The sequence below is a fragment of the Pipistrellus kuhlii genome, unplaced genomic scaffold (assembly GCF_014108245.1).
Source record: "Pipistrellus kuhlii isolate mPipKuh1 unplaced genomic scaffold, mPipKuh1.p scaffold_m20_p_31, whole genome shotgun sequence".
Taxonomy (NCBI): domain Eukaryota; kingdom Metazoa; phylum Chordata; class Mammalia; order Chiroptera; family Vespertilionidae; genus Pipistrellus; species Pipistrellus kuhlii.
The window spans coordinates 1,573,641-1,589,362 of NW_023425531.1; the positions used below are offsets into that span (position 1 = coordinate 1,573,641).

The 15,722-nt window shown below is 55.7% G+C and overlaps 1 protein-coding gene across 1 annotated transcript in view; it reads left to right on the forward strand.

Moving 5' to 3' along the window:
* Positions 1–12,219, forward strand: part of VWA3A (von Willebrand factor A domain containing 3A) — a 38,246-nt gene extending 26,027 nt beyond the window's left edge. The window contains exons 12-21 of the mRNA XM_045589322.1: positions 372–507; positions 590–693; positions 1,919–1,999; positions 2,394–2,488; positions 3,919–4,038; positions 8,750–8,824; positions 8,944–9,088; positions 9,453–9,648; positions 10,463–10,533; positions 12,028–12,219. Of these exons, the coding sequence (XP_045445278.1) occupies positions 372–507; positions 590–693; positions 1,919–1,999; positions 2,394–2,488; positions 3,919–4,038; positions 8,750–8,824; positions 8,944–9,088; positions 9,453–9,648; positions 10,463–10,533; positions 12,028–12,186 (1,182 nt within the window). The 3' untranslated portion in view covers positions 12,187–12,219. The remainder of the gene's footprint in view (positions 1–371; positions 508–589; positions 694–1,918; positions 2,000–2,393; positions 2,489–3,918; positions 4,039–8,749; positions 8,825–8,943; positions 9,089–9,452; positions 9,649–10,462; positions 10,534–12,027) is intronic.
* The last annotated feature ends 3,503 nt before the right edge of the window (positions 12,220–15,722 follow it).

A 15,722-nucleotide genomic window follows, 5' to 3' on the forward strand; every position in this document is an offset into this window, starting at 1 on the left:
AGTCCTCCCTGAGCCGGGCTGGGCCAAAGCCGCCCAGCAGGAGTCCTCCCTGAGCCGGGCTGGGCCAAAGCCGCCCAGCAGGAGTCCTCCCTGAGCCGGGCTGGGCCAAAGCCGCCCAGCAGGAGGCCGGGTGCTTGTCGGTGGGTCAGGATGGGGAGGGGCAGGACGAGCTCACGGAGGAGGAAGTGGGTTTGGGGCACATCTTGCTCTTCCCCTGGCATTCCGGAAATCTCAGAGAGGGGCTGGGGGTGGATGGTGAGAGGGAGGGCAACGCCTTTGGGAAGACCCCGTGGGGGCCGGGTGCACAGAGGCTGCAGGCTCTGCAGCTCCAGCCTGAGGCTGTGTGATGAGGATTTTCCGTTTTAATTCAGATTCCCGCGGAGATTGCCGGAGGGCCCCTCGGAGGTCTCCTGCCTAAAGCCCGGAAGCACGAAGCCCCCCTCACAATCGAGTTCCCCAGCTTGGACAAGACCTCCGCGGAATGGCTCAAGGTCCACGGCCTGAGAGGTAAACGCGGGGAGGCAGGCGGCCGAGGCGAGGCCCGCAGGCACGGCCTGCGGCTCCACGCTGCCGCCTTGCTGTGTCCCAGCCAAGAGGCTGGGCCTGTACCAGGTGCTGGCGCCCAACGCCTTTCTGCCCATCACGGAGTTCGTGCCTGTCCTCCAGAAGACGGTATCGTCCACGGTCCACAAGGTGACGAGATGCGGCTCTCCGTCCTCCGGGGGAGCACCTCCCTCAGCACACCCACTGTGCGTCCTCCTCCCTCAGCACACCCACTGTGCGTCCTCCTCCCTCAGCACACCCACTGTGCGTCCTCCTCCCTCAGCACACCCACTGTGCGTCCTCCTCCCTCAGCACACCCACTGTGCGTCTTCCTCCCTCAGCACACCCACTGTGCGTCCTCCTCCCTCAGCACACCCACTGTGCGTCCTCCTCCCTCAGCACACCCACTGTGCGTCCTCCTCCCTCAGCACACCCACTGAGTGTCTGCCTCCCTCAGCACACCCACTGTGCGTCCTCCTCCCTCAGCACACCCACTGTGCGTCCTCCTCCCTCAGCACACCCACTGTGTGTCCTCCTCCCTCAGCACACCCACTGAGTGTCTGCCTCCCTCAGCACACCTACTGTGTGTCTGCCTCCCTCAGCACACCCACTGTGTGTCCTCCCTGCACTGGGTACAGACACCTGCTCCTGTGATGTGTCAACCTGTATATTTGACATGTCCGAATCTCCCCAGATGATGGACCTTTTAGAAGGAAAAACTCTGTATCTCTGTACAAGTCAGCAGCTAATGAGTGGACAACGAAGTGGATGGAGGAAGGAGAGGAAGGACGAGTGGCTAGATGGATGGAAGTGTTGATGAATGCATGGCCACGTAAGCGGATGGATGGATGGAGGGAGGGAGGGAGGGAGGAAAGGTGTGTGAACAGATGGAGGAAAAAATGGAAGGATGAATGGCACGACAGAATAAAAAAGAGAAAAGGGTGAAAGTAAGGATGGAAAGATGGAGAAATGGAAGGAGTCGTGAATGGAGGCTAAAAGGAAAGAGATGGATGATTGACAGCAGATGGATGAATGACTAAGCGCTGGAATGATACTTTGAAGCGTGGATATGACGATTTGGTGGAGGAAGAAAGGTGAACAAATTTGACTCCCAAGTGTTCACGAAGGCCTGTCTAGGCTCCCGAACCCAAGGGCCGTGGCCCCGGGTCTCTAAGGTCCCTGACTCCATATTAGCAAAGCTCCCAGCCTGGCGTGTGCTAAAGACTCCTGTGCTCAGGGGAGCCTCCGGGGGCAGCCGCCTGGCTGTCCTAGGCGCTGCTGCTGGCGCCCGCCAGGCCGCGTCCCAGGCCCAGAGTGAACGTGAAACCCTCCCCACGGTGTTCCTGCTCGCCCACGCCCCCCGGCACCGGAGCAGAAGGCCATGGTGCAGCTGCAGTGGCACGACGGGACGGTGAGGAATGTCCACGTGGACCTGCCCTTCCTCTTCGAATACCAGGTGGGCGCGGCCCGGCAGAGCTGGCGCGGGGCCGGGGGCGGGGGGCCTGGTGATGTGGGTCCCAGGCCGCGGGCAGAGTCCTCTCTTATAAACAAACTGTGCTCCGCCTGCAGCACTTTGGGGCTTTCTCACTCGTCCATCCGGGCGGAGGCCTGCACGCCCCACACAAAAGCCTCTAATGAAAAGTAAACAGTAAAGCTTCTGGCCCTTTGGGACAAACTCTGCCTCCTCCCGACATGGGGCAGCGAGACTCCTCCTCGGGCCTCGTGGCCGCGTGTCCACGATCCGTGGACGTCATGCCCGTGGCCGTGGCACGCCTCCCCAGAAGCCACGGGACCCTCTCCCAGACCCCAGCGCCGCGCTCGGCGCGCTCACCGCGTGCCTGTGTTCGCAGAAGCAGCTCGGCAGGGCCGTGCGGGCGTACCAGCGGCGGGTGGAGTGGCTCTCGCTGGCCAGCAGGAGGATCTGGGGCACCGTCTGCGAGAAGAGGTACTTCCGGGAGCGTCCTGTCCGGCAGGGCCGCGTCCGGGCCCCGGAGGCCCTGGGCCACCGCTCCGGCTCGGGACAGCTCGCTGCTCGGCAGAGCCCTCCAGCCGCAGCGACACCCTCACCGCAACGCGGTTCTTCCCAGTCACAGGCTCAGAACCGAGGGGCGGGCGGGCCCGACACACCAGCGGGGTCTGGTCAGGCCCGTGGTCGGCAAACCGCAGCTCGCCAGCCCCATGCGGCTCTTTGGCCCCTTGAGCGTGGCTCTTCCATAAAATAGGAGTCCATGTTGAGGAAGTGGCGTTAGAAGAAGTTTAAGTTTAGAAAATGTGGCTCTCCAAAGAAACGTCAACCGTTGTCCTGTGGATATTTGGCCCTGTGGACTAGTGAGTTTGCCCGCCACTGGTTAAGGTAGCAGAAAGCTCCGAGCAGGTTTGCTGGCTGTGCACTCACGTGTGGCCCGAGCCCCTCCACCTCTCACCGTCCCTGTTTCCTCTCCGACGGCCTTGTCTCAGGCAGCCGGCAGGCTTTCCCCTCCAAACGCACCCCCGGAGCTCGGGGCAAGGCCACCCTCGGGCTCTGCACCCGGCCAGGCGGCGTGACCTCCTGCTTCCCAGTGCCCACCCACAGAGCTGGGGTGGGGCGCTCTACCCAAAGCAAGTGGCCTGAGAGGCCGAGGGGCGTCCGAGAGGAAAGCAGGCTGCGCCGGACTCAGTGAATGCTGAGCAGGAGACACACTGAGTGCCCATTGCAACCCTTGCTCTCATTTCACACCTCTCGATATGTTACCTCAGAAAGTGGTATACTTTGTGATAATACTATACATCTGTCATGTCCTTTAATTCTGAACCGTGAGAAGTCGTCTTACAGACACTGGGGTGTACAGTCCGCGTACCCAGGGCCGGAGGGCTCTGTGACGCGCCTAAGCTCACCCCGGAAGTGGGACCTGCGACCCGAACCAAGGTCGTCTGATTCTGAATCGAGTGGGTTTCCTTTTGTTGTCCGTCGTGTCTCACAGTGAGCGCGGAGGGAGGAGGTGGGAATGTAAGACCTGACATGGTGGGAGGAAAAACCTGGGTGGGGCTGAAGACCTTAGAACACAAAGAAAACCAAAAGATGCAACCTTTCCCCAGAGGCCCAGCTAACGGAATTCCACATCCAGCCTGCTTACCTCGTTCCTGTTTCCCTCAAAGACCCCACGTAACAGTACTGGCTGCTAGTCTGTAAAGGAGGAGGGCCATGCCACCTCTCCCCGCGGCCGCCTCTCCCCGAGGCTTCTCTGAGGTCGGAGCCCCGAGAGAGAGGTGCCAGGGCCTGAGTCTGCTGGAAACCCGCCTCTGCTGACCTCAGGCCCCTGGAAAACGCGTTAAAGAGTAAAACGGAACAGAACTCGATCTGAGCGATCGTTCTCCGGCTTGTGTTTCCTCCCGCAGGCTGGCCGTGCTGCTGGACCTGTCCGCGGCCAGCTCCACCTACATTATTCACATCCAGCACTCGCTGCGGCTGCTGCTGGAGGAGCAGCTGGCCAACAAGGACGCCTTCAACCTCATCGCGTGAGCTCCCGTCCGTCCGGGCCGGCCCGGGGGGCTGCGTGCAGGCACCGTGGGGCTGGGCTCCTGGCAGGGGCGTCAGGCGAAAGGTGTTCTGAGCACCCTGCACCCTGCACCCTGGGGCAGCGCTGTTTATCTGCCTTGAACGATCTTGCTGGGGCATTGAATAATTAAGCGCTGCCGGACAGTCCTGCTGGGGAGCAGGTCAGAAGCAGCCCCAAAACACACAGCTTGATCAGCCAGGACAGAACAGCCCGCCCATCGCCCCACTGGGCTCTCAGCCTGACAGCACAGAGAGAAATAAGGCCCAGGCATGCCAGTGTCCCAGCTCCTCACCTGCGTTTGACAAGGCACAGGAGTTCATTTAGGGTTTCAGTTCTGAACTTTAACTTCATGTGAAGCTATATACAACTGAATTATACAGATATAAATATATAAAACTATGTATACTTGAATTATGTAAAATATATACATTTAAATTATTTTGTATATAAGTAATTTAATATGTACATTTAAAATATAAATAGAATTTAAATATATATATCTTAATTATACAGTATATAGCTAAATATAATTTAAGTATATACATAGTTTTATACATATTTTTTAAAATATATTTTTATTGATTTTGTACAGAGAGGAAGGGAGAGAGATAGAGAGTTAGAAACATCGATGAGAGAGAGTCATCGATCAGCTGCCTCTTGCACACCCCCTACCGGGGATGTGCCCGCAACCAAGGTACATGCCCTTGACCGGAATAGAACCCGGGACCTTTCAGTCCCCAAGCCGACACTCTATCCATTGAGCCAAACTGGTTTCGGCAGTTTTATACATATTTTTAATTGTACATTTTACACACCTTCATATCTAATAGGGAGTGTGTGTGTTTTTTAATAAATCTTTATTGTTCAGATTATTACAGTTGTTTCTCCTTCCCCTCCCCCTCCCCAGTAGCTCCCCTCCACCCGGTTCCCATCCCACCCTCTGCCCTTATCTCCCCCCAACTTGTCCTCATCCATAGGGGTACGATTTTTGTCTAGTCTCTTTCGCACCCTGCAAACCCCCTTTCCTCAGAGAATTGTCAGTCCACTCCCTTTCTGTGCCCCTGATTCTATTATATTCACCAGTTTATTCTGTTCATCAGATTTTTTATTCACTTGATTTTTAGATTCACTTGTTGATAGATATGTATTTGTTGTCACCTTGTTGTTTATAATTTTTACCTTTACCTTTTCTTCTTCCTCTTCTTAAAGAATAGGTGATGAACTCCTTTAACTTTTTCTATAAACTCTTTATCTGACCTTCAATTCTGAATGATAGCTTTGCTGGGTAGAGTAATCTTGGTTGTAGGTTCTTGCTATTCATCACTTTGAATATTTCTTGCCACTCCCTTCTGGCCTGCATAGTTTCTGTTGAGAAATCAGCTGACAGTCATATGGGTGCTCCCTTGTAGGTAGGTAACTGTTTTTCTCTTGCTGCTTGTAAGATTCTCTCTTTGTCTTTTGCTCTTGGCATTTTAATTACAATGTGTCTTAGTGTGGTCCTCTTTGAATTCTTTTTGTTTGAGGTTGTGTGCTCTTCCTGGACTTGTAAGTTTATTTCTTTCACCAAGTGGGGGAAGTTTTCTGTCATTATTTCTTCAAATAGGTTTTCAGTATCTTGCTCTCTCTCTTCTTCTGTCACCCCAATAATCCTGATGTTGGTATGCTTGAAGTTGTTCCAGAGGCTCCTTACACTATCTTCAACTTTTTGGATTCTTTTTTTCTTTTTTCTTTTTCGGTTGGGTGTTTTTTGCTTCCTCGTATTTCAAATCTTTGACTTGATTTTTGGGATCCTCTAGTCTGCTGTTGGTTCTCTGTATATTATTCTTTATTTTAGTCAGTGTATGCTGAATTTCTAATTGGTCCTTTTTCATATTGGTCTCACTAAATTTCTCAGAGATTTCTAGAAGATTCTTGAGTAACCTTATAACTGTGGTTTTGAACTCTATATCCAGTAGTTTGCTTTCCTCCATTTCTTTCATTTGTGACCCGTTTCTTTGTCTCTGCATTTTGGCTGCTTCCCTGTGTTGATACAGTGACCTTGTGTGCTAGGTGTCCTGTAGGGCCCAGTGGCTCAGCCTCCCCAATTACCTGAGGTGGACACTCTTGGTGCACCCCATTGTGGTCTGTGTGCACAGTCTTGTTGTAGTTAAGCCTTGATTGTTGTTGGTATCACTGGGAGGAATTGACCTCCAGGCCAATTGGCAGTGAGGATCAGAGCTGTGTCTACGATGGGAGAACTTCTGTGCTGGAGACACCCTTATGGGACAGGGCTTGCTTCAGTGGGACTTTGGTGCTCACTGAGTCTTCCCCCTGAGTGTGGCCCTTATGGATCTGAGGAGTTGTAATCTGGATAGTCCAACTCTGACCACTGGGTACACTGGCTCTTGGATCTCCAAAGAGGTGCAAAGTCAACCACTGCCTGAGGCCACTCATCAGGAGGTACAGTGAGATCTGCAGATTCCTCTTCTTTGTTTGGAGTTTGGAGGTGCCCAGATGAGGCCAGCTGTGAAGTAATGGAGGCTGTTGCTGCCAGGCCTTAGGCCTTCTTTTGGAAGCTTTGGAGCTCTCTGACCCAGCTGCAGTTAGTTAAGTTTTAGATTGAAAAAGGCCAGGTCATTCATATGCAAAAGCCTCTGCACACAGCTTGGGTGGGGTTGTAAATTGGGTGGGGCAGAGTCTCAGGAAATCATCAGGGTGGAGCAAACAGCAATGGCTGCCCAACAGCCCTGCCCCAAAGAGTCCCCCAGGTCTCTGTGTCCTGTGGCCCCATGCAGGAACAATGATTGCTGCAAGCATCTCTGAGAGAAAGCCGCCCTTGAGTTCTGCCCAAAACCAGGCAGTCCAGTTTCTCTCCATATGAGTCTGGAACCCCAGAGTCTCTCTCCTGGAACTGGAATTCAGAGCAATCGGGAGCTTGTATCTCCCTCCCGATTGAAGAAGACAACAGCATACCCAGTTGCCAGCCCTTTTTGCATGTGCCTCCATACCTCCTCCGAGTTTCAGTGTGCTTTTCTCTTTCCTTCTAGTTGTATAACTTCCACTCAGCCAGCCTTCCCGTGGTTCTGGATGATACCTGTTTTGTCTTTTAGTCGTAGTTTTGATATGATTGTGCAAGCAGCATGTTCAGGTGTTTACCTATGCTGCCATCTTGGTTTCTCTTCAATAGGGAGTGTTCTGAGCCTATTATGTCAGTAGTTAATATTTTTAAAAAATATATTTTATTGATTTTTTTTTTCAGAGGAAGGGAGAGGGATAGAGAGTTAGAAACATCAATGAGAGAGAAACATTGATCAGCTGCCTCCTGCACATCCCCTACTGGGGATGTGCCCACAACCAAGGTACATGCCCTTGACCAGAATCGAACCTGGGACCCTTGAGTCTGCAGGCTGTTGCTCTATCCACTGAGCCAAACTGGTTAAGGCAGTAGTTAATATTATATATTATTCTGTATCAGAGTCTACTAATCCTATCTAATAAAGAGGAAATATGCAAATTGACCATCAAACCATCACAAAAAGGCAGCGCCCACAGTGAAGACAGGTTTTCATAACACAAGATGTTGCACTCACAGCGGAGGCTAAGTTCCCGTAAGAGCCTTAATGAGCGATCAGCAGAGACTGAGGCTGCGCGCTGGGCCAGCAAAGGGGCCCTGAGGCTGTGGCCCCCACACTGCAGGGCTTGACAGGGGACCTCAGGATGTGCCCTCCACCCAGTGCCAGGCTGTGAGCCCTGAGGCTGCACCCCCTACCCTTTGGGGCTTGACGGGGTGGAGCTGGCGGGTCTGGGTCTTGCCCAATGGGGAGGGCTGGCTGGGCCTGGGTCTCATGCAATTTCAAGGTGCAACGTGGGTGGGCGGGGACTTGACTCTGGTTCCCATGGCTCTCCCCAGACTCTAACAGGAGGAAGGTTTTCATATACATTTTACGATTTTTCCTTCACCGCTGGCACTTCTATTACAGAGAATAGCAATATTAAAATATTTCCTCTAATTAATCCCCCTTTAATGTGTATGATTTTAGTGCACTGGGCTACTAATCTCTACATAATAAATTCCAGGAAAAACCTCCTAGAGAAACATTTTAGGCAATGTTTTCACTCATTTATCCATCCAACCATTCGTTCAACAAGCTTTTACTAAAAGCCCAGGCACAGAGCCCAACCACAAAGCCTGCCCTCGGGCCGAAGGCCTTGGGGGAGGCAGGCATGTGCAGAGGAGACTGAAGACACTGGCTGCACCTGGTGGAGTGCAGTGGGGAGTCGGTTTGGACCACAGAGAGGCTCCTCTCCTCTGGCGAAGGGAGGAGTCCCCAGGATCTACATCCTGCCTCACAGAGAAGGTGGACTGACGCAGGTTAAAAACGCACCGACCGCCTGGCAGATGGAGGGGGTGTGAGCCGTGAGCATGAGTCGGTGCCAGGGAAGGTGAGAGGGAGAAGGACTCTCCTCCCAGGGGATGGAGCAGCTCACACATGCACGTCTCCAAGACATGGAGGAGTGCTCCTGGCCCTGTCCTCCCTGTGACCGTCCGTCCGTCCGGGCAGGTCATGACATCCCCACAGTATGGGGGTGGAATCGGGATTTTGGTCTCCTTGGAGCCTGGGAGCCCCCAGAGCTGGGGCACCGAGGGGACCGGTCTCTTGCTTGAGAACGAGCCTCGTTCCTCCCCTCAGGTTTGGCAGCACCGTCGAAAGCTGGAGGCCCGAGATGGTGTCCGTGAGCCATGACAGCCTGCAGAGCGCCTGGCAGTAGGTGGTGGGCAGAGGCTGCGGGCAGGCTGGGCAGGCTGTTCTCTCCAGCCCCTCCACGGAGGGCAGGCCTCTGTCCCGCCTCCCCGGCCTCCCTCAGCGGGCCTCTCCGCCTCCAGGTGGGCCCTGAGCCTGCAGTGTGGGGGCAGCAGGAACGTCCTCAGCGCCCTGCGCAAGGCGGTGGAGGTGGACTTCAAGGACAAGGACAGACAGCAGTCGCAGGGCATCTACCTCTTCACGGGGGGCATCCCCGACCAGGACGTGGTAGGTGGTCCACGTCCAGGCACCCCGTTCTTGGTGACCCCCATCTTCCCCTGGCGGACGTGGCAGCTCCTCAGCACGGCTCCCCACTGGACCTCACGTGCGGGAGGCTCGCCTGGGTGCCGTGTGGAGGCAGAGCCCCTTTCCGGAGGTCTGGCCTGGGGCCCACGAGTCTGCATTTCTGACGCGCTCCCTGGTGGCCACCAGGCTCTGGGTCCAGCTCCCCGCCATCCCCTCGCAAAGTAGAGGAATTGTGGCCCAGCTCATTCGCCTTTCTATCCTCAGCACCGAGGGCCACACCCGGCGCACAGTAGGCGGAACTGATCTGGGACGGCGGGCTCAGGAACCCCCCGCCCTCTCTCCTCAGCCCACGCTCTGCGCCTACGTGGCCGAGGCCTGCGGGGGCTGTGACCTCCAGCTGAACGTGTGTCTCTTCTACGTGGGCGAGCCGCCGATGGACACCACCCCGCCCGCCTGCTACGCCAGCCGCACCGACACGGCCGCCGCCTACCGGGAGGTGGCCGGGGCCTCCGGAGGCCGTTTCCACTGGTTTGGCGACACAGGTGGGTGCGTGCTGGCTGGCCGGAGGGCTGGGTTCTCGGTGCCAGCTCCGCGCCCTGGGCCAGGGATGTGTCCCATGTGCACCGTGCGAAAACCCCGTTCGGAAACGGAAACGTGCTCTTCACGGTCCGCACGCGGCCCCTGCACACGGGGGCGGAATGGCCACACCGAGGGAGCGTACTCAGTCAAACGTGGTTAAAAGGGTTCGTTTTAAGTAACTTGTCTTACCCTGATTTTTTGAGTCAAAAGGGAAAGGAAAGCTGTTTTTACACACTTTAGAGCTGGAAGGAGCATGGAGGGCCCAGGTTTAGTGTTTCCCGAAGGGAGTGCTCATCACAGGGTGACAAGGCAGTGCTCCCGGAACACGGAGCTCATTGTGATAGTCGCAGGGGGCCGACGTGCCACCCCGAAATATGCCACTTGGGCAGGAGAATTGTGAGCTGATGCCAACAACACACTCTCCCTCCCACGCAGCCTAAAGGTGGGCATGGGCCCACCGCGGAGCCTGTCTGCTTAGTCACTGTGCTCTAGTTCTCCTCACATAGTCCACAGTGTTGACTGCAGACACTCGCCGCTTCAGGAACCCAGGGCGGTGGTCTCACTCGCTGGAGGGCCCCGGGCCCGTGCTCCTTTCTCCTCTCCCTGTGGCGCAGGCTCCAGGCTGGGTCCGCGGCCATCCCACCGCTGGTAACTCGCTGTGACCAGCGGGGACAGGCGGGGTGGGGCTCATCAGCTTGGCCATTAAGACCCCACCCCGCCCTCCAGCTCAGGCCTCCGCAGCCTGCTGGGCACTCCCCACGAACACTTTGTTTCCAGGTGTTTATGAAAGTGACGACATCAAGGCCATCGTGTCTGAGATGGAAAAGGCTCTCAACTACTCGCAAAAGGTGTGCCTTGGGGTGGGGAAAGGAGGGCACTGGCTCCTGTGTTGTCTCTGGGGCCGCACACAAAGCCCCAGCACCCGGTGCTTACAACAGCAGGCATGCTCTTTCAGTTCCAGCACCAGGAGTCTGAGACCACGGTGTCAGGAGGACCGCTGAGAGGAACTGTAGGGATAGAATAGGCAGGTTTAGGGAACCTCGGGAATAAAGGGGGTCCATGGTGGAGGAGTGCATAGGTGAGGCTTGGAACCTCCAAAAGGCATAAAGGAAAGCCAGGGTTGGGGGAAGAAGGAAGCAAACTTTCACAGAGAAATGTGGACAGATGGCAGAAAGAGGGAGACATTTTCACAGGAGACAGAGCAATGTTACAAGTAAGGGGCGTGGAGAGGGGCACCACGTGGGTTCGGCCTTGGAAGTTGATGTCTGCAAAAGAGCGGCCAACTGGAAAAGCACAGGGTCATAAAACGGGGCAGGGAGCACGAAGAGGCAAAGAACACAGCTTTTACAAACCTGACAAAAGAGGCTTTGGCGGCCACCCCCGGACCCCTCTCCACCTGGGAGTCTGGATTTGCTTCCAGTAGATTTCCACCCTTTTACTACAAGTCCTTTTGGTCTGTGTGAGCGTGAGCGTGAGTGTGTGTGAGTGTGAGTGTGTGTGTGTGAGTGTGAGTGTGAGTGTGTGTGAGTGTGTGTGTGCGCGTGTGGTGTGTGTGTGTGTGTGTGTGAGTGTGTGTGTGAGTGTGAGTGTGTGTGTGTGAGTGTGTGTGTGTGTGTGTGAGTTTGAGTGTGTGTGAGTGTGTGTGTGTGAGTGTGTGAGTGTGTGTATGGTGTGTGAGTGTGTGTGTGTGTGAGTTTGAGTGTGTGTGAGTGTGTGTGTGTGAGTGTGTGAGTGTGTGTATGGTGTGTGAGTGTGTGTGTGTGTGAGAGAGAGTGTGTATGTGTGTGTGAGTGTGTGTGTGAATGTGTGAGTGTGTGAGTGTGTGTGTGAGTGTGTGTGTGTGAGAGAGAGAGTGTGTGTGTGAGTGTGTGTGTGAGTGTGTGAGTGAGTGTGTGAGCGTGTGTGTATGGTGTGTGTGTGTGAGTGTGTGAGTGTGTGAGTGTGTGTGTGAGTGTGTGTGTGAGTGTGTGAGTGTGTGAGTGTGTGTGTGAATGTGTGAGTGTGTGTGAGTGTGTGAGTGTGTGTATGTGTGTGTGAGTGTGTGTGTGAGAGTGTATGTGTGTGTGTGTGTGAGAGTGTGTATGTGTGTGTGAGTGTGTGAGTGAGTGTGTGAGCGTGTGTGTGTGTGTGAGTGTGTGTGTGAATGTGTGAGTGTGTGAGTGTGTGTGTGTGAGAGTGTGTGTGTGTGTGAGTGTGTGTGTGAGTGTGTGAGTGTGTGAGTGTGTGTGTGAATGTGTGAATGTGTGAGTGTGTGAGTGTGTGTGTGTCTGTGTCTGTATCTGTCTGTGTGTCCTGGGGGGGCTCCCTGCGCTGGTGCTGCTGACCCTGCCCTCCTCTCTCAGTGTGCCTTCCTGGTGTCCTCCCTGAAGAACCAGTCCAGAAAAGACCGGGAAAGGGCAGCCCTCTCGATGGAAAAGCCCAAGATGCTCAAGCAAAGGAGCCAGCCCAAGCGACTCTGTCCTCCCGCGCCCACAGCCCCCGCGGCGGCCAGAATGGTCTGACCCCCTCCCTAATAACACAAGGAAGTTGTTTCCGCTGTGTCTGCGGGTCTTTCCTGGACCTCGACGTGCCCTGAGCCCAGGGACCGGGCAGGGTCCTCGGGAGGTGCCTGTGGTCCTGGCCTCTCGGGGGACCTACTCCTCAGCTCTGGCCACCTCCCCACCCCCACCTCCGGCTCTGCCTGGCTAGCCCAGCTTTGACCTAATCTGGGTCAAGGCGGGAGGGCTGTGGGGGAGGGACTCGGTGAGGGCAGGCGCTGTCCGGTGTGTAATGGGCTCCGGCTGCAGCTGCCGGCCAGGCAGGTCCCGAGGGCGCATCTGTCAGCTCTGTCCTGCACACAACCCCCGCCGGCGCCCGAGGGGCCCCAGCAGCTGGCTGGGGAGTCCCGGCCTCAGGGCTCCTGAGCGGAAGGGCCCGGAGTCGCAGCTCCCGGCCTTGGGCCAGCGGCCATCTCTCGGCAGCGGCCTCTGTGTCCCAGGCGCCGGCTCTGGGACACGCTGTCCACAGCGCACTGCTCTCCCTCAGGGACGCCACCGGTTTCAGGAGCCCCCGGGCTCTGGGCGAAGCCCCTCAATTCCAGGCGCTGCCTGAGCTGCCCTGTGCGGGCTTAGGCCACGTGGGCCCCTGACGGCCTCCCGAACCCGGGGCCGGCCGGCAGTCAGCTCACCAGAGGCCTCTGCGGGCCGGGCCCGGCTGGCGTGCCTGTCGCCGTGTCCCTGTCGTGTCCTTAATGAGGGGACCCTCCCCCGAAGCGCGGGGCCGGAGGGCAGTGCCTGCGTGGCCGCCCGGGGCTGGGGGCCCAGAGTGCTGGCCCAGCAGGGAGAGGAGTGGGCCACGCGAAGACAGTCCTGGCGAGTCCACACACACGTGCCACTTCCCTCCGAGTCTGCCCGGAGAGGGGAGAGGAGGCCCAATGTCTGAGGATCTAGCCCGTGGCCCGCCCTGCGAAGGTCCCTATGATAGGCAGATGTGGGTGCCCTGCGCCTGCCGCAGGAAGTGGCCCTGATGGGGAGGCCGCCTGTCCAGGGCGGCAGAGAGGGCCACCGGGCGCGGGTCCCCCAGGAGAGCGGTGCCCTGGCGACCCGCTGGGCGTCCCGCCAGGTGAGGCCAGGCTTGGCTGGCACAGAGGGTGGGGGGCCTGTGAACCGTGGTGGGAACCACCATGATCAGCGGTCCTGAGCGATGACAGGGGCAGGTCGCCCGTCAGCTCCCCCTTTTGCTGGTGAAGAGTCAGGGCTGAGGAGAAGGACCAGAGCCCGCTGGGCGACAGGCACAGGGCTTTTGTGGAAGGGCGCAGTGGCACCTCACCTCCGGCGTCTCGGAGGCACGGAGGAGCTCAGAGCAGGTCCTGGGCCCGTGGGACCGGGAACTCTCCTCACTGGCGCGGGGAGGGAGGAAGGGGGCGGGGGGCAGTGAGGCTGATGCGAGGGCATGGAGAGCTCGCTCCAGCTCAGCCTCCCGTCCCCCAGTGCAGCCCAGTCAGCCAGAGAGGACCTGGGGCAGGGAGAGGAAGGCCCACAAGGGAAGCAGAGGCCGGGAGTGGCGAGGGTAAGTCAGAGGATGCGAAGTCTGGGAAGCCCCTGGCCTGTGGGGACTGCACAGTCACGGGCGGGGCAGCAGTGCCCGGCCCAGGCCTGCCCTCACACCTGGGTCTCGCAGGCCGGGAACAGACAGGCAGTCCTCACAGGGCAGGAGAGTGAGCAGAGGCAGTCCTGACGGTCTCCTGAGGCCCAAGGTCCCGAGGTCCCAGCTGCGGGCTCACGGGGAGGCGTGGAGATGGCCCAGGCCAGCCTGACTGCTGCCAACGGCACAGGAACCGGCCCCTGGGCCGCGGAGAAAAGAGCCCAGCAGGTTTGCCCGGATCCACCTCACAGCCTCCCTCCTCCCTCGGCAAATCGCGCCTAAGGGATTTTACACCTGACGCGACAGGCAGAGAAACTGATGTGAAGAGAGTGACGGAGTGGGGAGGCGCGGGGAGGGCGGTCGAGAGGTGCACAAGGAACCTCACTGTTTCTCGCAGACTCGGTGTACAAAGCGCCCGCAGGAGGGGGCGTGAGGAGGACAGCTCTTCTCCCGAGTGGCCCAGGGAGGACTCATCTGCTCAAGCCGAGAGGTAGTAAGTGTCCGCACTTGTCCCCTAGCTCTGTGGTCGGCAAACTGCAGCTCGCGAGCCACATGCGGCTCTTTGGCCCCTTGAGTGTGGCTCTTCCACAAGTGCAATTGAAACTTCATGGCCCATGCGCAGAAGTCGGTTTTCGGCTCTCAAATGTCAAGGCATCATCAGCGTCTTCCACCTCTGGACTGCTTCTCTTCCTCTTCATGGCTGGAGCACTCCTGTCAATTCCTCTCTGTTGCCAGAACCCACATGGTCTCGGAGTGGTTTTCTGAAAATATACAAACATATTCTCAACCAAAAGTTAATAAAGGAATATTTTCTATAAATTTGACTTGGGATCCTTTTTCATTTTTTGCCCAAATGATTTTCCTCTGGCTTGTTTTGACACTATGTGTGTTTTTCATGGGTGTCTTGCTGTTAGCATTACAAGTAATTTTCTAAAGTACAAATTTTCTAGATGTAATTTACTTTCAGGATATTTTTCCTTACATGATATTCTTCTAACTTTCCCCTTTTTTTTATTTAAATATTGGGAGGCTTTTGAAAATTTTATAATGTAGTCTTGATAGATTTTAAATTTTAATTTTTTGTACTATAATATGACTAGCGGACAGCAGCTGTGTGTCGCTGAAGGATGCCCAGGACCAAACCAGAGAAGGCTGGACCTGCATTACCACCATTTTGTCCACCATCCAGAACTGAAATATAATTGCTAACATATACATATAAGGAACTGTTTAACATTGAATTTGGGTTTCAAAAGAACTGTTGGCCTAGAAAGAAACTCACTACAGACTGATTCATATGCCTTTCAGCATAACAATTATTGCTTGTCTCATTTTTTATTCTTATATTTCCAATAGGACATGATCTCACTCATCTAGGGGAAATGGTGAACAACATAGACTGATGAACAAGAACAGACCCAGAGACAAGGAGCCATGGGTCAGACTGTTGGACCTCAAAGGGAGGGTGGGGATAAAAGGGAGAGATCAACAAAAGGACTTATGTGCACACATATGAGCCTAACCAGTGGTAGAGGACAATAGGGGGGTGGGGGCATGAGTAGGGAGGGGGGATTGTAATGGGCGGTTGAGGACAAATATGTGATACCTTAATCAATAAAGAAATTTAAAGAAATGTCAATCGTTGTCCTGTTGATATTTGGCTCTGTTGACTAATGAGTTTGCCAACTACTGCCCTAGGCAATACTTCCCTCTAGCAGCCATTCTCCGAGGATGGGGTACTGGGCAGTGAGGACGCCCCTGCTTAGAGTAACCGCCTAGCGTTACATGTACCAAGGTTTGAGAGTGTCACCTCCCAGCTGGGTGACTCTGGGCAAGTTCTTAACTGCATTTAATCTCAATGCTCTCGTTTGGAAAATGAAGACAATTGTAGCTGTCAAATAGAATCAATGACTAA